This window comes from Pseudophryne corroboree, chromosome 8, assembly GCF_028390025.1.
Source record: "Pseudophryne corroboree isolate aPseCor3 chromosome 8, aPseCor3.hap2, whole genome shotgun sequence".
Lineage (NCBI taxonomy): Eukaryota > Metazoa > Chordata > Amphibia > Anura > Myobatrachidae > Pseudophryne > Pseudophryne corroboree.
In genome coordinates, this window is record NC_086451.1 from 147,980,971 (window position 1) to 148,008,420 (window position 27,450).

The following is a 27,450-nucleotide window of genomic DNA, read 5'->3' on the forward strand; positions in this document are numbered from 1 at the left end:
TCTTCGGTGTGGAATTATTTCAACAGAAATGCGGACAACAGGTGTCAAGCCGTGTGTTGCCTTTGTCAAGCTGTAATAAGTAGGGGTAAGGACGTTAACCACCTAGGAACATCCTCCCTTATACGTCACCAGGAGCGCATTCATCAGAAGTCATTGACAAGTTCAAAAACTTTGGGTGACAGCGGAAGCAGTCCACTGACAACTAAATCCCTTCTTCCTCTTGTACCCAAGCTCCTGCAAACCACCCCACCAACTCCCTCAGTGTCAATTTCCTCCTTAGACAGGAACGCCAATAGTCCTGCAGGCCATGTCACTGGCAAGTGTGACGAGTCCTCTCCTAACTGGGATTCCTCCGATGGATCATTGAGTGTAACGCCTACTGCTGCTGGCGCTGCTGTTGTTGCTGCTGGGAGTCGATCGTCATCCCAGAGGGGAAGTCGGAAGACAACTTGTACTACTTCCAGTAAGCAATTGACTGTCCAACAGTCCTTTGCGAGGAAGATGAAATATCACAGCAGTCATCCTGTTGCAAAGCAGATAACTCAGGCCTTGACAACTATGTTGGTGTTAGACGTGCGTCCGGTATCCGCCGTTAGTTCACAGGGACTTAGAGAATTGCTTGAGGTAGTGTGTCCCCGGTACCAAATACCATCTAGGTTCCACTTCTCTAGGCAGGCGATACCGAGAATGTACACAGACGTCAGAAAAAGAGTCACCAGTGTCCTAAAAAATGCAGTTGTACCCACTGTCCACTTAACCACGGACATGTGGACAAGTGGAGCAGGGCAGACTAAGGACTATATGACTGTGACAGCCCACTGGGTAGATGTATTGCCTCCCGCAGCAAAAACAGCAGAAGCGGCATCAGTAGCAGCATCTCGCAAACGCCAACTCTTTCTTAGGCAGGCTACGCTTTGTATCACCGCTTTCCATAAGAGGCACACAGCTGACAACCTCTTACGGAAACTGAGGAACATCATTGCAGATTGGCTTACCCCAATTGGACTCTCCTGGGGATTTGTGACATGGGACAACGCCACCAATATTGTGCGTGCATTACATGTGGGCAAATTCCAGCACGTCCCATGATTTGCACATACAATGAATTTGGTGGTGCAGAATTTTTTTAAAACGACAGGGGCGTGCAGGAGATGCTGTCGGTGGCCCGAAGAATTGTGGGCCACTTTCTGCATTCAGCCACCGCATGCCGAAGACTGGAGCACCAGCAAACACTCCTGAACATGCCCTGCCATCAGCTGAAGCAAGAGGTGGTAACGAGGTGGAATTCAACCCTCTATATGCTTCAGAGGATGGAGGAGCAGCAAAAGGCCATTCAAGCCTATACATCTGCCTACGATATAGGCAAAGGAGGGGGAATGCACCTGACTCAAGCGCAGTGGAGAATGATTTCAACATTGTGCAAGGTTCTCCAACCCTTTGAACCTGCCACACGTGAAGTTAGTTCAGACACTGCCAGCCTAAGTCAGGTCATTCCCCTCATCAGGCTTTTGCAGAAGCAGCTGGAGAGATTGAAGGAGGAGCTAAAACAGAGCGATTCCGCTAGGCATGTGGGACTTGTGGATGGAGCCCTTCATTCGCTTAACCAGGATTCACGGGTGGTCAATCTGTTGAAATCAGAGCACTACATTTTGGCCACCGTGCTCGATCCTAGGTTTAAAGCCTACGTTGTATCTCTCTTTCCGGCAGACACAAGTGTGCAGATGTTCAAAGACCTGCTGGTGAGACACTTGTCAAGTCAAGCGGAACGTGACCCGCCAACAGCTCCTCCTTCATTTTCTACCGCCACTGGAGCTGCAAGGAAAAGGATAACATTTCCAAAACCACCCGCTGGCGGTGATGCAGGGCAGTCAGGAGCAAGTGCTGACATCTGGTCCGCACTGAAGGACCTGCCAATGATTACTGACATGTCGTCTACTGTCACTGCATATGATTCTGTCACCATTGAAAGAATGGTGGAGGATTATATGAGTGACAGCATCACTGTAGGCATGTCAGACAGTCCGTACGTATACTGGCAGGAAAAAGAGGCAATTTGGAGGCCCTTGCACAAACTGGCTTTATTTTACCTAAGTTGCCCCCCTCCAGTGTGTACTCCGAAAGAGTGTTTAGTGCAGCCGGTAACCTTGTCAGCGATCGGCGTAGGAGGTTACTTCCAGAAAATGGGGAGAAGATGATGTTCATCAAAATTAATTATAATAAATTCCTCCGTGGAGACATTTACCAGCAATTGCCTCCAGAAAGTACACAGGGACCTGTAATGGTGGATTCCAGTGGGGACAAATTAATACTCTGTGAGGAGGGGGATGTACACAGTGAAAGGGGTGAGGAATCGGACGATGAGGTGGACATCTTGCCTCTGAAGAGCCAATTTGTGCAAGGAGAGATTGATTGCTTCTTTTTTGGTGGGGGCCCAAACCAACCAACCAATCATTTCAGCCACAGTCGCTGAAATGATGGGTTTGTTAAAGTGTGCATGTCCTGTTTATACAACATAAGGGTGGGTGGGAGGGCCAAAGGACAATTCCATCTTGCACCTCTTTTTTTTTTTTTATCTTTGCATCATGTGCTGTTTGGGGAGTATTTTTTGGAAGGGCCATCCTGTCTGACACTGCAGTGCCACTCCTAGATGGGCCAGGTGTTTGTGCCGCCCACTTGGGTCGCTTAGCTTAGTCATCCAGCGACCTCGGTGCAAATTTTAGGACTAAAAATAATATTGTGAGGTGTTCAGAATAGACTGGAAATGAGTGGAAATTATGGTTATTGAGGTTAATAATACTATAGGATCAAAATTACCCCACAAATTCTATGATTTAAGCTGTTTTTGAGGGTTTTTTGAAAAAAAAACACCCGAATCCAAAACGCACCCGAATCCGACAAAAATTCGAAAGGGAGGTTTTGCCAAAACGTGTCCGAATCCAAAACACGACCGCGGAACCGAACCCAAAACCAAAACACAAAACCCGAAAAATGCCCGCTGCACATCTCTACTGACAACTGTATCACACATAACATAACTGCAAATATGCCTACTTGGTGTAATGTGTACCTGCCACACACCTTATGGCTTTTAAAGGTACACTAGTCACCTGACACTGGCTGATAAATTACTAAGGAACAGCTGACACAGGTTTAGGATAATTGAGTTTACATAGGGGTGCATGAAAAAGCTTGTGGCCACAGTTAATAAGAGTTAACCAAAGATTAACCCTGCAATATACAAACAAATATAAAACCACAGCACTCCTTAGTAATTTATCAGCCAGTGTCAGGTGACTAGTGTACCTTTAAAAGCCATAAGGTGTGTGGCAGGTACACATTAAACCAAGTAGGCATATTTGCAGTATTGTTATGTGTGATACAGTTGCCAGGTTTTAATTTTTAAGACTTTGTGATAGTGTAGGACCTGCATGAAGGTGGGGTACCTTGGCGAGCGGTTTGCAGGCTTCCGTGCATTGGCCAATTCACTAACTAAACCCCCATCACTCCCCTCTTCAAAAAGTTTTGCTGCGGTGCCTTCCTAGAGAAACATGCTATTCCTCAATGTAAACGATGGGTGGAAGGCGGCACTCAAACAGACTGGTTAACAGGAATGAAGAAAATGGGCGGTTTATTCAGCCCTTTTAAACTGCCCATTTTCTTCATTCCTGTTAACCAGTCTGTTTGAGTGCCGCCTTCCACCCATCGTGTATATATACAGGTTGAGTATCCCTTATCCAAAATTCAAAATCCCACATTTTTGGGTCCTCTACTGAGATAATGGCATATATATTATGTGTATATATAGATATATTATATAGATTTATAATATAATATACATACATATGTGTCATTATCTCAGTAGGGGAACCAAAAATGTGCGATTTTGAATTTTGGATAAGGGATACTCAACCTGTATATATACAGGTTGAGTATCCCATATCAAAATATTCCGAAATACGGAATATTCCGAAATACGGACTTTTTTGCGTGAGAGTGAGATAGTGAAACCTTTGTTTTTTGATGGCTCAATGGAGGTCATTCCGAGTTGTTCGCTCGCAAGGCGATTTTAGCAGAGTTGCTCACGCTAAGCCGCCGCCTACTGGGAGTGAATCTTAGCATCTTAAAATTGCGAACGAAGTATTCGCAATATTGCGATTACACACCTCGTAGCAGTTTCTGAGTAGCTCCAGACTTACTCGGCATCTGCGATCAGTTCAGTGCTTGTCGTTCCTGGTTTGACGTCACAAACACACCCAGCGTTCGCCCAGACACTCCTCCGTTTCTCCGGCCACTCCTGCGTTTTTTCCGGAAACGGTAGCGTTTTTTCCCACACGCCCATAAAACGGCCTGTTTCCGCCCAGTAACACCCATTTCCTGTCAATCACATTACGATCGCCAGACCGATGAAAAAGCCGTGAGTAAAATTACTAAGTGCATAGCAAATTTACTTGGCGCAGTCGCAGTGCGGACATTGCGCATGCGCATTAAGCGGAAAATCGCTGCGATGCGAAGATTTTTACCGAGCGAACAACTCGGAATGAGGGCCAATGTACACAAACTTTGTTTAATATAGGGATGTGCACCTGAAATTTTTCGGGTTTTGTGTTTTGGTTTTGGGTTCGGTTCCGTGGCCGTGTTTTGGGTTCGAACGCGTTTTGGCAAAACCTCACCGAATTTTTTTTGTCGGATTCGGGTGTGTTTTGGATTCGGGTGTTTTTTTTTTTCAAAAAACCCTAAAAAACAGCTTAAATCATAGAATTTGGGGGTCATTTTGATCCCATAGTATTATTAACCTCAATAACCATAATTTCCACTCATTTTCAGTCTATTCTGAACACCTCACACCTCACAATATTATTTTTAGTCCTAAAATTTGCACCGAGGTCGCTGGATGGCTAAGCTAAGCAACCCAAGTGGCCGACACAAACACCTGGCCCATCTAGGAGTGGCACTGCAGTGTCAGGCAGGATGGCCCTTCCAAAAAATACTCCCCAAACAGCACATGACGCAAAGAAGAAAAAAAAGAGGCGCAATGAGGTAGCTGTGTGAGTAAGCTAAGCGACCCTAGTGGCCGACACAAACACCTGGCCCATCTAGGAGTGGCACTGCAGTGTCACGCAGGATGGCCCTTCCAAAAAATACTCCCCAAACAGCACATGACGCAAAGAAGAAAAAAAAGAGGCGCAATGAGGTAGCTGTGTGAGTAAGCTAAGCGACCCTAGTGGCCGACACAAACACCTGGCCCATCTAGGAGTGGCACTGCAGTGTCACGCAGGATGGCCATTCCAAAAAATACTCCACAAACAGCACATGACGCAAAGAAGAAAAAAAAGAGGCGCAATGAGGTAGCTGTGTGAGTAAGCTAAGCGACCCTAGTGGCCGACACAAACACCTGGCCCATCTAGGAGTGGCACTGCAGTGTCACGCAGGATGGCCCTTCCAAAAAATACTCCCCAAACAGCACATGACGCAAAGAAGAAAAAAAAGAGGTGCAATGAGGTAGCTGTGTGAGTAAGCTAAGCGACCCTAGTGGCCGACACAAACACCTGGCCCATCTAGGAGTGGCACTGCAGTGTCAGGCAGGATGGCCCTTCCAAAAAATACTCCCCAAACAGCACATGACGCAAAGAAGAAAAAAAAGAGGCGCAATGAGGTAGCTGTGTGAGTAAGCTAAGCGACCCTAGTGGCCGACACAAACACCTGGCCCATCTAGGAGTGGCACTGCAGTGTCACGCAGGATGGCCCTTCCAAAAAATACTCCCCAAACAGCACATGACGCAAAGAAGAAAAAAAAGAAGCGCAATGAGGTAGCTGTGTGAGTAAGCTAAGCGACCCTAGTTGCCGACACAAACACCTGGCCCATCTAGGAGTGGCACTGCAGTGTCAGGCAGGATGGCCCTTCCAAAAAATACTCCCCAAACAGCACATGACGCAAAGAAGAAAAAAAAGAGGTGCAATGAGGTAGCTTTGTGAGTAAGCTAAGCGACCCTAGTGGCCGACACAAACACCTGGCCCATCTAGGAGTGGCACTGCATTGTCAGGCAGGATGGCCCTTCCAAAAAAAACTCCCCAAACAGCACATGACGCAAAGAAGAAAAAAAAGAGGCGCAATGAGGTAGCTGTGTGAGTAAGCTAAGCGACCCTAGTGGCCGACACAAACACCTGGCCCATCTAGGAGTGGCACTGCAGTGTCACACAGGATGGCCCTTCCAAAAAATACTCCACAAACAGCACATGAGGCAAAGAAAAAAAAAAAGAGGCGCAATGAGGTAGCAGTGTGAGTAAGCTAAGCGACCCTAGTGGCCGACACAAACACCTGGCCCATCTAGGAGTGGCACTGCAGTGTCACACAGGATGGCCCTTCCAAAAAATACTCCCCAAACAGCACATGACGCAAAGAAGAAAAAAAAGAGGCGCAATGAGGTAGCTGTGTGAGTAAGCTAAGCGACCCTAGTGGCCGACACAAACACCTGGCCCATCTAGGAGTGGCACTGCAGTGTCAGGCAGGATGGCCCTTCCAAAAAATACTCCCCAAACAGCACATGATGCAAAGAAGAAAAAAAAGAGGCGCAATGAGGTAGCTTTGTGAGTAAGCTAAGCGACCCTAGTGGCCGACACAAACACCTGGCCCATCTAGGAGTGGCACTGCAGTGTGAGGCAGGATGGCCCTTCCAAAAAATACTCCCCAAACAGCACATGACGCAAAGAAGAAAAAAAAGAGGCGCAATGAGGTAGCTGTGTGAGTAAGCTAAGCGACCCTAGTGGCCGACACAAACACCTGGCCCATCTAGGAGTGGCACTGCAGTGTCACGCAGGATGGCCCTTCCAAAAAATACCCCCCAAACAGCACATGACGCAAAGAAGAAAAAAAAGAGGCGCAATGAGGTAGCTGTGTGAGTAAGCTAAGCAACCCTAGTGGCCGACACAAACACCTGGCCCATCTAGGAGTGGCAATGCAGGGTCACGCAGGATGGCCCTTCCAATAAATACTCCCCAAACAGCACATGACGCAAAGAAGAAAAAAAGAAAAAAGAGGTGCAAGATGGAATTGTCCTTGGGCCCTCTCACCCACCCTTATGTTGTATAAACAGGACATGTACACTTTAACCAACCCATCATTTCAGCAACAGGGTCTGCCACACGACTGTGACTGAAATGACTGGTTGGTTTGGGCCCCAACCAAAAAAGAAGCAATCAATCTCTCCTTGCACAAACTGGCTCTACAGAGGCAAGATGTCCACCTCATCATCATCGTCCGATTCATCACCCCTTTCACTGTGTACATCCCCCTCCTCACTGATTATTAATTCGTCCCCACTGGAATCCAACATCTCAGATCCCCGTGTACTTTCTGGAGGCAATTGCTGCTGGTGAATGTCTCCATGGAGTAATTGATTATAATTCATTTTAATGAACATCATCTTCTCCACATTTTCTGGAAGTAACCTCGTACGCCGATTGCTGACAAGGTGAGCGGCGGCACTAAACACTCTTTCGGAGTACACACTGGAGGGAGGGCAACTTAGGTAGAATAAAGCCAGTTTGTGCAAGGGCTTCCAAATTGCCTCTTTTCCCTGCCAGTATACGTACGGACTGTCTGACGTGCCTACTTGGATGCGGTCACTCATATAATCCTCCACCATTCTTTCAATGGTGAGAGAATCATATGCAGTGACAGTAGACGACATGTCAGTAATCGTTGGCAGGTCCTTCAGTCCGGACCAGATGTCAGCATCAGCAGTCGCTCCAGACTGCCCTGCATCACCGCCAGCGGGTGGGCTCGGAATTCGTAGCCTTTTCCTCGCACCCCCAGTTGCGGGAGAATGTGAAGGAGGAGATGTTGACAGGTCGCGTTCTGCTTGACTTGACAATTTTCTCACCAGCAGTTCTTTGAACCCCTGCAGACTTGTGTCTGCCGGAAAGAGAGATCCAACGTAGATTTTAAATCTAGGATCGAGCACGTTGGCCAAAATGTAGTGCTCTGATTTCAACAGATTGACCACACGTGAATCCTGGTTAAGCGAATGAAGGGCTCCATCCACAAGTCCCACATGCCTAGCGGAATCGCTCTGTTTTAGCTCCTCCTTCAATGCCTCCAGCTTCTTCTGCAAAAGCCTGATGAGGGGAATGACCTGACTCAGGCTGGCAGTGTCTGAACTGACTTCACGTGTGGCAAGTTCAAAGGGCAGCAGAACCTTGCACAACGTTGAAATCATTCTCCACTGCGCATGAGACAGGTGCATTCCACCTCCTTTGCCTATATCGTGGGCAGATGTATAGGCTTGAATGGCCTTTTGCTGCTCCTCCATCCTCTGAAGCATATAGAGGGTTGAATTCCACCTCGTTACCACCTCTTGCTTCAGATGATGGCAGGGCAGGTTCAGGTTTTTTTGGTGGTGCTCCAGTCTTCTGTATGCGGTGCCTGCACGCCGAAAGTGGCCCGCAATTCTTCTGGCCACCGACAGCATCTCTTGCATGCCCCTTTCGTTTTTTAAATAATTCTGCACCACCAAATTCAAGGTATGTGCAAAACATGGGACGTGCTGGAATTTGCCCAGATGTAATGCACGCACAATATTGCTGGCTTTGTCCGATGCCACAAATCCCCAGGAGAGTCCAATTGGGGTAAGCCATTCTGCGATGATCTTCCTCAGTTGCCGTAAGAGGTTTTCAGCTGTGTGCGTATTCTGGAAAGCGGTGATACAAAGCGTAGCCTGCCTAGGAACGAGTTGGCGTTTGCGAGATGCTGCTACTGGTGCCGCTGCTGCTGTTCTTGCAGCGGGAAGCAATACATCTACCCAGTGGGCTGTCACAGTCATGTAGTCCTGAGTCTGCCCTGCTCCACTTGTCCACATGTCCGTGGTTAAGTGGACATTGGGTACAACTGCATTTTTTAGGACACTGTGGAGTCTTTTTCTGACGTCCGTGTACATTCTCGGTATCGCCTGCCTAGAGAAGTGGAACCTAGATGGTATTTGGTAACGGGGGCACACTACCTCAAGAAATTGTCTAGTTCCCTGTGAACTAACGGCGGATACCGGACGCACGTCTAACACCAACATAGTTGTCAAGGCCTCAGTTATCCGCTTTGCAACAGGATGACTGCTGTGATATTTCATCTTCCTCGCAAAGGACTGTTGGACAGTCAATTGCTTACTGGAAGTAGTACAAGTGGTCTTCCGACTTCCCCTCTGGGATGACGATCGACTCCCAGCAGCAACAACAGCAGCGCCAGCAGCAGTAGGCGTTACACTCAAGGATGCATCGGAGGAATCCCAGGCAGGAGAGGACTCGTCAGACTTGCCAGTGACATGGCCTGCAGGACTATTGGCTTTCCTGGGTAAGGAGGAAATTGACACTGAGGGAGTTGGTGGTGTGGTTTGCGCGAGCTTGGTTACAAGAGGAAGGGATTTACTGGTCAGTGGACTGCTTCCGCTGTCGCCCAAAGTTTTTGAACTTGTCACTGACTTATTATGAATGCGCTGCAGGTGACGTATAAGGGAGGATGTTCCGAGGTGGTTAACGTCCTTACCCCTACTTATTACAGCTTGACAAAGGCAACACACGGCTTGACACCTGTTGTCCGCATTTCTGTTGAAATACTTCCACACTGAAGAGCTGATTTTTTTGGTATTTTCACCAGGCATGTCAATGGCCATATTCCTCCCACGGACAACAGGTGTCTCCCCGGGTGCCTGACTTAAACAAACCACCTCACCATCAGAATCCTCCTTGTCAATTTCCTCCCCAGCGCCAGCAACACCCATATCCTCATCCTGGTGTACTTCAACACTGACATCTTCAATTTCACTATCAGGAACTGGACGGCGGGTGCTCCTTTCAACACTTGCAGGGGGCGTGCAAATGGTGGAAGGCGCAAGCTCTTCCCGTCCAGTGTTGGGAAGGTCAGGCATCGCAACCGACACAATTGGACTCTCCTTGGGGATTTGTGATTTCGAAGAACGCACAGTTATTTGCTGTGCTTTTGCCGCAAGTCTTTTCTTTTTTCTAGCGAGAGGATGAGTGCTTCCATCCTCATGTGAAGCTGAACCACTAGCCATGAACATAGGCCAGGGCCTCAGCCGTTCCTTGCCACTCCGTGTCGTAAATGGCATATTGGCAAGTTTACGCTTCTCCTCAGACGCTTTTAATTTTGATTTTTGGGTCATTTTTTTACTGATCTTTTGTGTTTTGGATTTTACATGCTCTGTACTATGACATTGGGCATCGGCCTTGGCAGACGACGTTGATGGCATTTCATCGTCTCGGCCATGACTAGTGGCAGCAGCTTCAGCATGAGGTGGAAGTGGATCTTGATCTTTCCCTATTTTTTTAACCTCCACATTTTTGTTCTCCATATTTTGCGCACAACTAAAAGCCACCACAGGTATACAATGTAGATGGATGGATAGTATAGTATTACTTATACTTATGGACGACGAGTGACGACACAGAGGTAGGTACAGCCGTGGCCTACCGTACTGCTGCTTAGTGCTTATATATAAATATAATATACTGTATAACGGACCTGGTGGACAGTGTCAGCAGCAGACTGCTAAACTAGTATGAAGAAAGAAAAAAAAAACACCACAGGTATACAATGTAGATGGATGGATAGTATTACTTATACTTATGGACGACGAGTGACGAGTCGACACAGAGGTAGGTACAGCCGTGGCCTACCGTACTGCTGCTTAGTGCTTAATTATATATATAATATACTGTATAACGGACCTGGTGGACACTGCAGTGTCAGCAGACTGCTAAACAAACTAGCATGAAGAAAGAAAAAAAAAAAACACCACAGTGTTTTTCAGGCAGACAAACGTATACTGGACTGGTGGTCACTGTCAGCAAAACTGTGCACTGTACTCCTGCTATAACTGCTCCCCAGTCCCCACAATTAGGCAGTGTGAGCAGTGCACTCAGCACAGATATATCATGCAGCAGTGCAGCACACTGAGTGAGCACAGATATGGTGGAGCGTTTTTTTTCAGGCAGAGAAACAACGGATTAAACTCAAAACCCTGCACTGTACTCCCTAACAGCTGCTCCCCGTCCCCAATCCTCCCCACAATTATAACTAACTAAGTTCTAATATAATACAACGGACTCGGAGAGGACGCCAGCCACGTCCTCTCCCTATCAATCTCAATGCACGTGTGAAAATGGCGGCGACGCGCGGCTCCTTATATAGAATCCGAGTCTCGCGAGAATCCGACAGCGGGATGATGACGTTCGGGCGCGCTCGGGTTAATCGAGCAAGGCGGGAGGATCCGAGTCGCTCGGACCCGTGTAAAAAAAAGGTGAAGTTCGGGCGGGTTCGGATTCCGAGGAACCGAACCCGCTCATCACTAGTTTAATACACACAGTTATTAAAAATATTGTATTAAATGACCTTCAGGCTGTGTGTCTAAGGTGTATATGACACATAAATGAATTGTGTGAATGTACACACACTTTGTTCAATGCACAAAGTTACAAAAAATATTGGCTAAAATTACCTTCAGGCTGTGTGTATAAGATGTATATATAACATAAATGCATTCTGTGCTTAAATTTAGGTCCCATCACCATGATATCTCATTATGGTATGCAATTATTCCAAAATACGGAAAAATCCGATATCCAAAATACCTCTGGTCCCAAGCATTTTGGATAAGGGATACTCAACCTGTATATATATATATATATATATATATATATATAATCACCAGGCCCGGCGCTATCTGCTCAGCAAAGGGATGCAGTGCACGGAGACGCGAGGCTGGAGAGGCGCTTTCCCCGCTCTGCATCCCTGAGCTGAGCTAATGTCCCTGCAGCTGCCGGCTACTGCGCCGGTCACACTCTATGACAGAGAGCGGCGCAGGCAGCATGAAGCCTCCTCTCCCCCTCCCTCCCCTGTGTAGCAGTGTGTGGACCTAAAAGGGGGCGAGGCTACATGGAAAGAAGGGGCGGGACTACACGGGACCAGGCTGCAGCAGGAGGATGAGATGCTACAGCTCCGGACAGCCAGACTTTCTTGGGTAAGTGTATAGAAAGAAAGAAAGAGAGTGAGTGAAAGTGTGTGTGTGTGTATGTGTGTGTGTGTGTATACAGTATCTGTGTATATGTATGTGTGACTGTGTATGTGTGTAATGTATCATGTTATTCCCCCTGCCCTGGCTGGCCTAACCCCCTCTATTTCACCTGCAGCAGGCTCAGTGCTGAGCAGTGACTTATACCCCTTTTACACCGCCTGAAATTTCCCGGGATTTTGCACGGGAGCATCCTTCTCCTAAACCCCGGATCCACTTTCCCGGGAATCCAACCCGGCTTGGACAAGGGTAAGACCCGGGTAGGAGGCGGTCAGGGCCGGTTCTTAGTCTTGTTGCGCCCCGGGCAAACTATGGGGGCGTGGCTTTGAATGGGGGCGTGGTCACGACGCTGAAAGAAAAAGAAAAAAAAGTATACTTACCATCCCCGTTCCTGATCCAGACCGCTGCAGACCCCCATCCGCCGGCGGCGCCACTCTTCTCCTCTCTTCGATCTATGGGAGAGACGTTATTACGTCTCTCCCATAGAACAGCATAGACACTAGAGGTCAATTATGACCCCTAGTGTCTGTGCCACTATGCTGTGCGGTGCGCGCGCATCGCACAGCAAAGGTCCTCTACATGACGGGAAACTAGACCGTAGCGTCTAGTTTCCCTTCATGGAGAGGACCTTTGCTGTGCGGTGCGCGATGACGTCATCGCGCACCGCACAACTAAGGTCCTCTCAATGAAGGGAAACTAGACGCTACGCGTCTGGTTCCCTTCAAAGCGGGGGGGCACAGCAGGGCACTGCGGGGGGCACAGTGGCGGATCTTGCCCTGGTGCGGCGCCCTCCGGAAGGCGGCGCCCCGGGCAAAAGTACCGCTTGCCCGTGGCAAGAACCGCCACTGGAGGCGGTGTAAATGGGTAAGCCGTGTCAGCCGACCCGGCACCCATTTACAGCATCGCAAACCTCCCGTACCGCAGTGTCTGGTGGTCGGTCGGGAGGCTGAGGGTCACGGCGCACGCTGTCTATGCAGACAGCAGCGCCTTGCTGGTTGCCATGCAGCGGCTGGGGACATGGCACATGCTGTCTATGCAGACAGCAGCGCCATGTCTGGTGCCTGGAAGCGCCGGAGGCTGGGGGCAGCACAGCAGCTTCCAAATTTCTGGGTCCACAAGATACTGCACCCGAATGCACTGCGGTATCAATGGGGGGAGTTCCTGGTGTGACCCGGCTTGGAACCTTGTTCCAAATCCTGGATCAGACCTGGGATTTTGGTGTAAAAGTGGTATTACTGTCTCAGTGATAGTCTCTGCAGAACATGTCCTCCAGCAGCGGCTCCAATTCCTCCTCAGAGGAACACTGCCTTGGCCTGTGGTGTTGCATGGTGTGGATAGCACAGAGGCTTTAGAACGCGGGTGTGAAAAGAGAAAGAGCGCGGGCCATCCGGGAGGGAGGGCGTGCGGTGTGACATCATCATGTCACATCGCGAAGCGGAGCAGGGAGGTTTTTTACAGTGTGACGTCGGTCCCCCCTGTGCTGCCCCCGGCTACAAACAGCACATACTGCGCTCCTGACCAGGCGGCGGCATAGTGACAGAAATGAGCGTCAGGCTGAGCTCAACGGCGTCCGATAACACATCAGCGGGCCGCGGCAATCATCACTGTGCCGCTGTAGCAGGCGTGGAATGTAGGGGGTGCCGATTAGTGGGTGCCTATGAATGTATGTTCAGTATGTATGTGTGTGTGTGTGTGTGTATGTATATGTGTATGTGGTGTGTATCTGTGTGTGTATATGTGTATTAGTGGCACTGCTACAGTGGGTGTTACGTGTGTAAGCATTACTACTACAGGGGGCGTTACGTGTAAGCGTCACTGCTACAGGGGGCTTCACGTGTAAGCGTCTCTGCTACAGGGGGCGTCACGTGTGTAAGAGTCACTGCTACAGGGGGCGTTACGTGTTCAAGCATCACTACTACAGGGGGCGTTACGTGTGCAAGCGTCACTACTACAGGGGGCGTTACGTGTGTAAGAGTCACTGCTACAGGGGGCGTTACGTGTTCAAGCATCACTACTACAGGGGGCGTTACGTGTGCAAGCGTCACTACTACAGGGGGATTTACGTGTGTAAGAGTCACTGCTACAGGGGGCGTTACATGTTCAAGCATCACTGCTACAGGTGGCGTTACGTGTGTAAGCGTCACTACTACAGGGGGCGTCACGTGTAAGCATCCCTGCTACAGGGGGCGTCACGTGTAAGCGTCACTGCTACAGGGGGCATCACGTGTGTAAGAGTCACTGCTACAGGGGGCATTACGTGTTCAAGCATCACTACTACAGGGGGCGTTACGTGTGCAAGCGTCACTACTACAGGGATCATTATGTGTATAAGCGTCACTGCTACAGAGGGCATTATGGGGCTAATTCAGACCTGATCGCTGCTGTGTGTTTTCGCACAGTGGGCGTTCAGGTCTGAACTGCGCATGCACAGGCGCCGAAGTGCGCCGGCGCATGCCAGAGATGCGATTGGCATCTCTGCCCAGCGATCGCCTCTGCCTGATTGACAGGCAGAGGCGTTCGCTGGGTGGGCTGGCGGCGTTGGTCCAGGCAAAGCAGGTGTGCCCGGACTGTGCAGGGGGCGGGCCGCGGTGGCTGCTTGACGTCACACACAGCCGCTGCGACCCGGAGAGCGACGGGTAGCTCCCTGCCAGCGCGCAGGAGCTGCGCTGGTAGGGAGCTACTCTTCAGGTACAAAAGCATTGCCGCCATGCAATGCTTTTGTACCCGTGCAGGAGGAAGCAGAGCCAGACATGTGGGGCGGACTAGCCCCGTGCTAGGCGTCCCCCCGCATGTCTGTGAAAGTGATCGTAGATGTGCTAAATTTAGCACATCTACGATAAAGTCTGAATTACCCCCTATGTGCGCTGTCCCTTTGTAAAGTATGGGAGGGCTCAAATTTATAGTTTGCAGGGAGGCGCAGAACACCCTAGCACCGGCCCTGTATATCACAGTAGAAACCGGATCACTTGTCCTTTTCAGGACACTAGATTTGTGTACAATAGCGGCTCTCCCCCTGTTTTACACCCCTGTACCAGTTTCCTGCGTATCCTGGAGTGTCTGGAGGAGCTGTGTGTCCTTGCTGCTGCAGCTGTTAGCAGAGTGTCACAGACACGGAGCGGCGGCTGCCGCGCTTACCGCTCTAGGTGCGTTGGGTCTCCTGGGCGGCTTCTCCTCCGTCGGCCGCTGGATCCCGGGGTGCAGGTGGCGCTGCTGCCGGCGGTTCCCTGGTCCGTGGGCACCGCCATTAAGCTCATTTCCACGTGGGGCGGCACTAGCGCACGCAGGGGGGGGTTCCGAGTACCTAGAAACCCCCCCTGCCACCGATCCATCAACATAAGTGATTTTTTTGGGTGGTGGGGGGAGAGATGGAGGAGCTGGGTCAGTGCCAGTAGCGGAGCTAGCGGTGGGACCACCCACCGCTATGAAAGGACCCTCTGCTGGCAGCTTTATAACGAGTCAAACTGACTCATTAGTACGCTGCCACTCCGCTCTGTGATGGACGCCGAGGACACATTTCCGGCCGGAGGAGGAGAGGGCGAAGAAGGAGGGACCTCATCTCTCCCTGACTCTGTGATGGTCGGGCTGGGCCCACAAGTTGTCAGGCAGCCCGGCGCTCAGCCTCTCCTGCCCCATTGGCAGCATTAGCACAGTCCCTGCAGAATGGTGACACAGGCAGCAGCGCTTCGTAGGTAACTGCAGCATGGAGGGGGGGAAGATTTGGTGCATACTGGCGGATGGTGTGGGATCAGGGATGGTGTGCACAGTGGGGGAATGGGATGCTAGTGTGGGATGGGGGATGGTGTCAACAGTGTGGGTTGGGGAGCACAGTGAGGGATGATGTGTGTAGTGTGTGTGTTTCCCAGACTGCAAGTTGCCAGCCAGACCCTGGGGACTGTGTAGGTGCTGTGAGGGAGGCAATGGCGCTGGGCTCCTGCCTGCTGCAGTGCAATGCCAGCCCATCTCACCCACTATCTCATTGTCACCCTCTCACTCTCATCCACTGCCTTCTGCTGTTACCCACTGCCTCTCCCTGCCTTACTCTGTCACTCAGTGCCTCTCAATGTCACTCTCTGCTTTTCATTGTCACCTTCTGCCCTCCTCTGTTACCCACTGCCTTTCCGCTATTACCATCTGCTTCTCCTGGTCACCCTCTGCCTTCCGCTGTCACCCTCGGCCTGTCATCCACTGACTCCCCAGTCACCGAATTACTCCCCAGTCACTCACGGCCTCTCCCCTGTTACTCACTGCCTCTCCCTGTCACCTTCCCTGTGTCTACCTCTCCCTGTCACCCTCTATGTGACCCACTGACCCTCCAGTCACCACCTGCCTCTCCATCACCAACAGCCTCTTCCGCTGTCACCCACTGCTATTCCCTAGTCCCCTACTGCCTCTCTCAACGGCGTGGAGGAGGGAGGGTCCAGAGCATATTTTTGCACCTGGGCCCACCACTTACAAGTTAAGCCACTGAGTGATACTGCAGCTGCCTCTTTCTCATATTCACAGAGATGGCTGAGCTGGAAGCTGGCTGAATCACCCAGAAATGAAGACTCAGACACCAGCAGGATACTCCAACATTTTCCTTTATAATAACATTTGTCAGGAATACCCTGACGAAGGTTATTATTATAAAGTGAAAAGTTGGAGTAGCCTGCGGGCACCTTTGAATCTTAATTTCTGAGTGATGATGAGTCTGTGAGTGCCACCTTTATTATACTGTATATTACATTACTGTTGAAAGGCACCACGGCAGGTTACAGAGTGCGTACTACCTTAGTATCCGCCCCCTTATGCTTGGCTCCACCCCCTCTTTGGAAACCCCCCTTAAGAATTCCTGCGTTTGCCCCTGGGCGGTGATGTAATCTTTACCTTCCCTCCTTCCTCCGCCAATGAGAGCTGAGCGGGAAGGCTCACGCTGCAACTCACAGAAGTCCCAGTGCTTCCAGCATCCCAGTGTGTCTCTCAGCTCACAGAAGTCCCAGTGCTTCCAGCACCCCAGTGTGTCTCTCAGCTCACAGAAGTCCCAGTGCTTCTAGCATCCCAGTGTGTCTCTCAGCTCACAGAAGTCCCAGTGCTTCCAGCACCCCAGTGTGTCTCTCAGCTCACAGAAGTCCCAGTGCTTCCAGCATCCCAGTGTGTCTCTCAGCTCACAGAAGTCCCAGTGCTTCCAGCATCACAGCGTGTCTCTCAGCTCACAAAGCTCCAGTGCTTTCGGCATTCATTTCTTCATTCAGAGTTCTTCAACATCGTTCTCAAATCATCATTCATTCCTTCATTCAGAGTTCTTCAGCATCGTTCTCAAATCATCATTCATTTCTTCATTCAGAGTTCTTTAACAAGTGTTAATTATTTATAAATCTGCATGAGGAGGACCTACATCTGGCCGTCTTTATTACGACCCAGCTCCGGTTCTTCTTCCCGACCATCGGAAGAAACCCAGAGTCCTCAACTCCCTCATTCCAGGTCCGTGACAGTATACTCAGGACCAATGGATTCGGGGGATCGGAACGTGGAAGCAAGCGCCATACAGAGTTTGGCTTCTCGTGTACAGTCTCAGGAAGCGGCACATGGACAGGTGATGCAGTACCTCCGGGAATTATCTGGTCGGCTGGATCAAATACAAGTAACCTTGGCCTCGACGGCTCCGGGTCCTGCTCTGGTTTCCACTCCGGTAGTAGTCACTAGTAGTGTGGCGGCGGTTAGGTCTCGTTTACAGCTTCCTACCCCGTCACGATATAATGGAGATTCAAAACATTGCCGCAGGTTTCTGAACCAGTGCAAGGTGCATTTTCGAACTGCTCTCCCATAACTTCCCTACAGACCGATCCAAAGTGGCATATATCATTTCTTTGCTTGAGGGATCAGCTTTGGATTGGGTTTCTCCGTTGTGGGAACGTTCAGACGCATTAGTCTCCAATTACACCGACTTTATAGCGTCATTCCGAAGAATTTTTGATGAACCTGGGAGGTCCACCGCAGCTTCTACCGAATTACTCCGTGTTCGACAAGGCTCTCGTTCCGTAGGGTAGTATGTGGTCCAATTCCGGACTATCGCATCAGAGCTGCGCTGGAAAAACGAAGCTCTCAGAGCTGCCTTCTGGAGCGGTCTGTCGGATCGTCTTAAAGACGAGTTAGTCACCAGGGATCTGCCTGATCAACCTGAATAGTTAATCTCGCTTTGTGTCAAAGTAGATCATTGCATGTGGGAGCGCGGTAGTGAGCGTAGCTGGTCAGATCGGCCGAAGTTCCGGGTTCTTCCTCCCAGACGAGCTTCACCACCGAGTCAGGAAGAACCTATGCAAATCAATCGTTCCCGATATCTCCGGAGGAACGCCAGCGTCGTCGTAAGGAGAAGCTTTTCCTCTACTGTGGAGCCGCTGATCACTTTATACAATTTTGCAAGTCTTGTCCGGGAAACGGGCAAGCCTAGCTTGTTCAGGAGGAGTCAAGTTGGGAGCCACATCAAAATCTTCTCCTGGAAAAGACTGTGAACTCTTTGGGGGTCATTCCGACCCGATCGCTCGCTGCAGTTTATCGCAGCGCAGCGATCAGGTCGGAACTGCGCATGCGCCGGTGCCGCAGTGCACCGGCGCATGCTGGACGGCCGAAGGCCGTCGGTCTCTAGCGATCGCCTCTGCCTGATTGACAGGCAGGGGCGGTCGCTGGGCGGAAGGGGGAGGATGCGGAACGGCGGCATTCGGCCGCCGTTTTGTGGGCGCGGCCCGGCCACCGCAGGCGTGCCCGGGCCGTGCGGGGAGTGGCCTGTAGCGGCTGCGTGACGTCATACGCAGCCTCTGTGAGCCGGGGAGCAACGAGTGGATCCCGGCCAGCATGCTAAAGCTGCGCTGGTCGGGAGCTACTCTTGAAGTGCAAAGGCATTACCGCTGTGCGATGCCTTTGCATTTCTGTGGGGGGGGGGGGGCGGTACTGACATGCGGGGCGGACTAGCCATGTGCTGAGCATCCCCCCGCATGTCAGTGTGAATGATCGTAGCTGTGCTAAATTTAGCACGGCTGCGATCATCTCGGAATGAGGGCCTTTGTGCGGTTGACTGCCGACTCAGCTGCTACATCTCTCTACGCTTTATTGGATTCCGGGGCTGCTGGAAATTTTATCTCTGCCAATTGCGCCCGGGAGATGGGTCTGAAGCTGAAGTCCATCGACCTACTGTTTTCTGCTGACCGTTATCAACGGTACCCAAATCTAAAATGGAGTAGTTTCCAGACGCACAGAGTCCATTAAGTTACAGGTCGGAGCTTTACAGTTAGAACTTCTAGAGTTTCTAGTTATTCCTGCGATGTCTCATGATTTAGTCCTTGGCTTGCCCTGGCCCACATTGATTGAAAGTCCTCGCAAGTCCTATCCTGGAGTTCTTATTGTCATTCAAGTTGCCTCATGACCATTTGTCCACTCCGGATGTCCTCCAAATCTGACATGGAGCTTCTTCCAGAAGTCTATCGGGAATTCGCAGATGTGTTTTCCGAGCAAGCAGCTGACCAATTACCACCCCATAGGCCGTGGGACTGTCCAATAGATCTAATCCCTGGGAAGATGCCACCCCGAGGTCGCACGTCTCTTGCCAGAAACCCAAGCTATGACATATTATATCAAGTCGAATCTTCAAAAAGGTTTCATTCGTCCGTCTATCTCTCCAACTGGAGCTGGTTTCTTTTTCGTAAAGAAGAAGGACGGAGGACTAAAGACCATGTATCGACTATCGTGGCTTGAATGATATCACCATCAAAAATAGATACCCGTTGCCATTGATCACAGAGCTTTTTGATAAGGTTCGCGGAACCCATGTTTTCACGTAGCTTGAGCTTATAACCTCATACGCATTAGACAGGGGGACGAGTGGAAGACCGCTTTTAATACCAGGGACAGGCATTATGAGTATCTGGTAATGCCATTCGATCTTAGTAATGCTCTTGCAGTCTTCCAAGGATTTGTAAACTAAATCTTTCGTGACTTGTTGTACCAGAGCGTAGTGGTCTATTTGGACGACATTTTGATTTTCTCCAGAAACCTCTCGGAACATAGGGTGCAGGTCAAAGAAATTCTTTATCGTCTCCGCAAGAACCGTTTGTATGGCAAACTCTCTAAATGCACCTTTGAGGTGCCGTCAATTCCGTTCCTTGGGTATATCATCTCGGGCACAGAGCTTCGAATGGATTCGGAAAAGGGTAAAGTCATCCGGGATTGGACTCAACCACTCTCCCTGAAAGCGGTGCAAAGGTTTTTGGGCTTTTCTAACTATTACAGGAAATTCATAAAGGGTTTCTCCACCATTGTAGCCCCCATTACCGCCCTGACCAGGAAAGGCTCTGATCCAAGTCTATGGCCTCCTGAGGCCATAGAGGCATTTTCTCGTTTAAAGTCGGCTTTTATGTCTGCTCCGGTACTTCAGCAACCAAATTTTGAGAAGTCCTTTGTGTTGGAAGTAGATGCATCCTCAGTCGGTGTCGGAGCTGTCCTTTCACAGCACTCTTCAGATGGGAAATTGCACCCGTGTGGCTTTTACTCTCGTAAATTTGCCCCTGCTGAGCGAAACTATTCCATAGGAGACCAAGAACTTCTGGCAATAAAATCTGCCCTGGAAGAGTGGAGGTATTTATTGGAAGGTGCTAAGCATCCTATTACCATCTACATCGATCACAAGAATTTGCTCTACATCAAGACCGCTCAATGCCTCAACCCCCGCCAAGCTAGATTGGCACTCTTTTTTACTCGGTTTTAGTTTGTTATTAAATACCGAGCCGGGTCTCTCAATACTAAAGCTGATGCCTTGTCTCGCTCTCTAACCGCCTCCGACGAAGAGAACTCAGTTGAAAAGAGTATAATTCTCAGCCCTGTCTCCATCTCCACAGCTCCCACCTCCCTAGGTCCTCCTCCTGGGAGGTCGTCCGTTCCAGCTGAGCTTCACCCGAAATTGTTACAGTGGGTTCATATCTCCAAGTTTTCTGGACACCCGGGAGCACAAAAATTTTTTGAATTCTTACAAAGGACTTATTGGTGGCCCACCATGAGGAAGTATATACAGGATTACGTCAGTTCATGCCCCCAATGTACCCAACACAAAATTCCTCATTTACCTCCTGCTGGGCTGCTTCCTCCTTTGTCCATTCCTAGAAAGCCCTGGACCCATATCTCTATGTACATCATCACTGAATTACCTCCTTCCAAGGGATATAACACCATCTGGGTGATCGTTGATCGCTTCTCAAAGATGGCACATTTCTTTCCTTTGTCAGGTCTACCTACGGCTCCCAGATTGGCACAATTGTTCATCCGAGAACATTTTTGGTTACATGGATTATCACAGGAAATGGTCTCCGACCGAGGGGTACAATTCACCGCAAGATTCTGGAGAGCTCTCTGTTCTGCCATATAAATTAAACTCAAGTTCTCTTTTGCTTACCACCCACAAACCAACGGACAAACCGAAAGAATCAACCAAGACTTAGAGACTTTCCTTCGCATTTATCGCTCTCCTTCACAGGACGACTGGGTGGAGTTATTGCCCTGGGCAGAATTCGCTCACAACCATCAGTACTACACTTCCACTGGCGAGACTCCGTTCTACATCAATTATGGATTCCATCCACATGTTCCCGAGTTATCACATTTTCCTACAAAGGATGTTTCTACCGTAACCTCCTCTCTACAGCATTTCAGTCACATAAAGTGCATGCCAACCTCAAGAGGATCTCCATCAGATATAAACTCTTCGCAGACAAAAAACGGCGCGCAGCTCCTCATTACAAGGTTGGCGACAGGGTATGGGTCTCCACCCGCAACCTTCATCTAAAGGTACCTACGATGAAATTTGCTCTGAGATTCATCGGTCCTTACACTGTTCTGCAAGTCCTGAATGCAGTTGTTTGCAAATTGGGTTTGCCCTCTCACTTTCAAATTCCGAACTCCTTCCATGTTTCTCTTCTCCTCCCTCTCTTTCTGAATCGTTTCCATTCGGACTCTCCTAGATCAGCTCCAGTGGAGACCAAAGCTGGAGCGGAATTTACTATCGCAAGAATCTGCAGTATCTGGTGGAATGGAAAGGTTATGGACCTGAGGAGAGAAGTTGGGTGAAGGCTTCTGATGTCTCTGCCGCTCGACTTGTGCGGATCTTTCATTCCAAGCACCCAACTAAACCAGGAAAGTGTCCAGGGGCTACTCCTAGAGGAGGGGGTACTGTCACAGCCACGGAGCGGTGGCCGCCGCGCTTACCGCTCCGGGTGCGCTGGGTCTCCGGGGTGGCTTCTCCTCCGTCGGCCGCTGGATCCCGGGGTGCGGGTGGTGCTTCTGCCGGCGGTTCCACAGTCCATGGGCGCCGCCATTAAGCTCATGTCCACGTGGGGCGGTGATGTAATCTCTACCTTCCCTCCTTCCTGCGCCAATGAGAGCTGAGCAGGAAGTTTAAAAGGAGATGCCGGGCAAAGCCCGGAGCCTGAGTATCGTCACTGCATAACGTCTCCCAGGCTCACGCTGCAGCTCACAGAAGTCCCAGTGCTTCCAGCATCCCAGTGTGCCTCTCAGCTCACAGAAGTCCCAGTGCTTCCAGCATCCCAGTGTGTCTCTCAGCTCACAGAAGTACCAGTGCTTCCAGCACCCCATCATATCTCTCAGTCCACAGAGTCCCAGTGCTTCCAGCATCACAGCGTGTCTCTCAGCTCACAATGCTCCAGTGCTTTCGGCATTCATTTCTTCATTCAGAGTCCTTCAACATCGTTCTCAAATCATTATTCATGTCTTCATTCAGAGTTCTTTAACATCGTTCTCAAATCATCATTAATTTCTTCATTCAGAGTTCCTCAACATCGTTCTTAAGTCATTGTTCTTTTCTTCATTCAGAGTTCTTTAACATCATTCCCAAGTGTTAATTATTTATAAATCTGCATGAGGAGGACCTACATCCGGCCGTCTTTATTACGACCCAGCTCCGGTTCTTCTTCCCAACCATAGGAAGAAACCCGGAGTCCTCAACTCCCTCATTCCAGGTCCGTGACACAGAGGAAGGCGCCAAAATGCGGCTGGTTCCACTCTGAGGAAGCTCCGCCTCCTGTAATGGCACCGGAGCAATGTAGATATTTATACTGGCAAAGCCTCCTAATAAGTGTAAAACATCACATAAATGCTAGTTTTCACCACCGCTGCCAGTGTACACAGGAGGGCTATAGTGGGTCCCCCCAGGGAGGGTCCTGAATGCCGCTCCTGCGCTGCGCCGCACCAAGAACCGGGGGACCCCCCTAGCGGGGCTCCCAGTTTGTACTCAACACTCTTCTCACCTTCAGCCTTATGTTAGGGGTATGCGGCGTGCTGCGATTGCATTCGCTAAGGCGCAATGCCCTGTGGTACCAACAGGACGGTGGTCCTGCAGCGGGGAAGTGGGTCTGACGCCTGAAGAGACCGGTAAATGTCCCCCCCCCTAACTCCCACGGTGCATGTATACTGTTGCCCAAAAAGTATATCAAAAATAACAAAGTTTAAAATAAACTGAAGAAAAATCCTCTGGAGCTTCAGAGTTTGCATTCTCCCCTGAGGGTACATTTTTCTAAACTGGCTGTAGGAGGGGGCATAGAGGGGAGTGTCAAAGTCGAAAAATATCATGCTTCCCATTGCCATATACTAACCCCATGCACACCCGCTGCTCGTGCATGCAGTCTGCCGTACGTGCACATGTCCGCAAATTGCGTACACTCGCTCCGGCGATTACGCGCGTGGCATGCGTATTTACGGTAGAGTTTATGAGCTTGTAGCGGGCGACTCGTTTATAGCATAGTTAACCCATATAGCGTGTTTTATAGGTAATAGTCCCCTTAATAATATCTGCGAGTATGTTTAGTGTAAATGGTTCAGGGACTTGGGGATTCCTCTTTGCATGATACGAAGGGTCTGACAAAGGTTGAACAGTGGTGTCTAGTACCTAACTGAAGAGTATTTTATTAGAAACATTCCGGTGTTGGTTAGGAAGAGTTTAATCGCTCCTGCGTATAGTTATGTTTAAAAGAAGTTTATGGACATTTACAGTATTTGCAGTTTAATTACACATGCAGGGGGAATCCAGAGGATACCTCCCACCTGAGCAGTTGGATAGAGACGCATCCCCCCCGTACGAACCCACCTATGACCTTTTGTTATAATGCAGAGACAAATTCCTGTGTCCAATGAACAATGAGATTGTAGGGACCATTGTATTGTGAATGTAGGCTGTAAATATAAGGATCATCATTGCTGGGCCAGCTCACTCTCTACAAAGGTTTTCATCATTGATTAACTTAGAGCTGGTTTCCAGGACTGCGCTTGCGATTCATTCCCACGTGTGTAAGTTCTCTGTGGCCATTTCGTTACTCTGTATGTATGCAATTGTTCTCTTTTAGCTAACCTATAAGTGTTTGCCATTTATTCCCTTTCTGTTTATTTGTATTTGCAATCGTTCGCTATTGTGTATATTTCTGTTTAGTTATTCTGTTAGTTATTAATGTTAGGACTGTAGTGTATAAGCTGTAACTGTTTCTTTTCCCTTTTACTTACTAAAATCATCTAGTAAAGGTGTTGGAACCTTAGCAAGGAGTGTGTGGTTTACTAGTTATTATATAGGGTTTCTGAGCGTCATAATCACTCCAACAGCTTTCATATGATAAGGGTTAATCAGCGTTACATTGTGGTAATATTACAGTAATAAGGTTTACAGCATAAGCATACCCTTACAGTGTGTTGATAACAAGGTTTTATGTGTGTAATTCAGTGAGCGTCAGCGCCGCTCGTATCCCGCTCTCGCGGCACAGCGTCTGCTACGCCAACAGCGTAGCATTACGGTACTCGAGCCGCCTATAGCGTGCTTGATACTAAGCGGAAGCTGTGAGCGAACGTGCCGCTCGTGCGTCTCGACCACGGTCTAGCGTCCGCTACGCTAAGTGCGTACCATTACGGCACCTCGTGCGCCTATTGCGTACATTGTCTTTAATAAGTATATAGCTTAGGTTCAAGGTAAATATTTGACTATAACAGGAGGAGCCAGCACACCCAGTTGAAGAAATTTAGGTGGTCATTCTGAGTTGATCGCTAGCTGCATTCGTTCGCTGTGCAGCGATGAGGCAAAAAAAGGCACTTTTGCGCATGCGTATGCGGCGCAATGCGCACGCGTGACGTACTATTACAACGAACGATGTAGTTTCACACAAGGTCTAGCGAAGCTTTTCATTCATTTCATTCATGACATTAAGTGGGCGTTTCTGGGTGTCAACTGACCGTTTTCAGGGAGTGTTTGGAAAAACGCAGGCGTGCCAGCAAAACGCAGGCATGGCTGGGCGAACGCAGGGCGTGTTTGTGACGTCAAACCAGGAACTGAACAGTCTGAAGTCATCGCAAGCGCTGAGTAGGTCTGAAGCTACTCTGAAACTGCACAAAATTAATTTGTAGCCGCTCTGCGATCCTTTCGTTCGCTCTTCTGCTAAGCTAAAATACACTCCCAGTGGGAGGCGGCATAGCATTTGCATGGCTGCTAAAAACAGCTAGCGAGTGATCAACTCGGAATGACCCCCTTAAAGTGCACCAGCTCCTTTGGACCCCATCTATACCTCATCGTACTAAGTGAACCCCAGTATACCTTATGGATGTTAGAGAAACTATACATATTTCTTATGTTGTACAAATTTTATTTGTTTCCGATATTTGTAGTAAAGAACTTACCTTTAAACAACCCTTTAATGAGTGGTGCTACAGCAGTGCTATACACCTCCTCCTGCTCAGATGTTGGATCAAACACATAGTCATATGTGAACGACTTCTCTGTGCCAACAATCACCTGCACAATAGAAACACTGTCAACTTTTGCAACTGACTATATAGTCCTGGTCTATCCTGCTGTGTGAAACTACAAGTCCCAGCATGCTCCATCACAATTTTGCTATTAGGGAATGCTAATACTATGGCAGAGCATGCTGGAACATGTTTCACAACAGCTGAAGAGCCACAGGATGGCCACGCCTAATACAGTCTAAAATGGGCCAGCAGATGTGCACTCACCTGAGGTTCACCTGGAACAAACGTAAGACACGTCTTGCAGCCTTCATTCATTTCTTTAGGCACCAAAGGACGACACCTCAGAGCGACTCTTACTGGAATACCCTCATCCTTTCCCATGTTACAGCTAGAACAGCCTAGCAAAAACACAGCAAATAAATTAATTGTAACATTATTACTGGTTATTTTGTATCAAGACTTCCATTATCTTTTGTTTGCTGGTACATAAGACAGAACAAAAAAAACTGCCTGCTGCTTCTAACGTAGACAAGGAATACAGCAATAAATCTAGAAAAATAAAAAAATAAAAGTGCTGCCAGTATTTAACATTTAATAAAATATCAAAATTATGACCTAACAATACACACGGCCGATGTCTTAATTTAAATGAACCCACAATAAAAGTGAATACATTTGAGAAAATTAAATTGTTGCAGGAAAAATGATTGTGTCACATGTGAACATACAAAGAGAAAAACAAACAAACAAAAAAAATAACAACAGGATTTTGGTACTTACCGGTAAATCCCTTTCTCCATAGTCCATAAGGGATGCTGGAGTTCAGTAGGGGTATAGATGGGGTGATCAGGCGAGCCAGCACTTTAAATTTTTTTAATTTGTGTGACTGGCTCCTCCCCCTCTATACCTCCCCCCCCCAGACCAGTTAAGAAACTGTGCCCGAGGAGAGACGGTAACCCAACCAGCAGAGGAGGAAGTAAACAAAACAACCATAAAGAGAGATCTCCATAAAACAGGAACCTCAGAAACACACAGATGTACTTTGAACATGAGTGTGCATAGAGAGATGGAGATACATATAGACAGATATCTCCATATACAGAGGATTGTCATACATTAGAAATCGCACAGGTCTTAGCCGTCACACCCAGGATTAGAATCCCTGACCTGTGACACTGAAAGTAGATACCGCACCGACAGAGCTATGTACGCCTGTGGATTATACAGAAGAGGACAAAATGACAGGAATGCTAGGAAACCTTGCAACCAGGTCTGAAGGACACCCCTCCACCCGAAACCACCGGTACAAATAGTGGTATAACCACACCGACAGAATAGAGCAGCGCAGGGTGGGCGTCCAGCATCCCCTATGGACTCAGAGAAAGGGATTAACTGGTAAGTACCAAAATCCTGTTTTCTCTATCATCTATAGGGGACGCTGGAGTTCATTACTATGGGGACATCCCAGAGCCTCCCAAACTGATGGGAGAGCGCTGAGAATTCAGAAAACTGCACAGGCAAGCCGTGACTCAAGGTAGCAACCGAGAGCACCATGGAGTGAGACAAAAAGATGTAACCTAAGATGCAGTCTGATCCAGGAGGCAACTGAGACAGA

General features: G+C 49.1%; 1 protein-coding gene across 1 annotated transcript in view; it reads right to left on the reverse strand.

Annotated features, from left to right (window-relative positions):
- The window catches only part of LOC134947576 (chromosome-associated kinesin KIF4-like), a 602,740-nt gene that overhangs the window by 432,365 nt on the left and 142,925 nt on the right, over positions 1-27,450 (reverse strand). The window contains exons 2-3 of the mRNA XM_063935595.1: positions 26,100-26,233; positions 25,764-25,878 (exon numbers count right to left, since the gene is read on the reverse strand). Coding sequence (XP_063791665.1) covers positions 25,764-25,878; positions 26,100-26,216 — 232 coding nt within the window. The 5' untranslated portion in view covers positions 26,217-26,233. The remainder of the gene's footprint in view (positions 1-25,763; positions 25,879-26,099; positions 26,234-27,450) is intronic.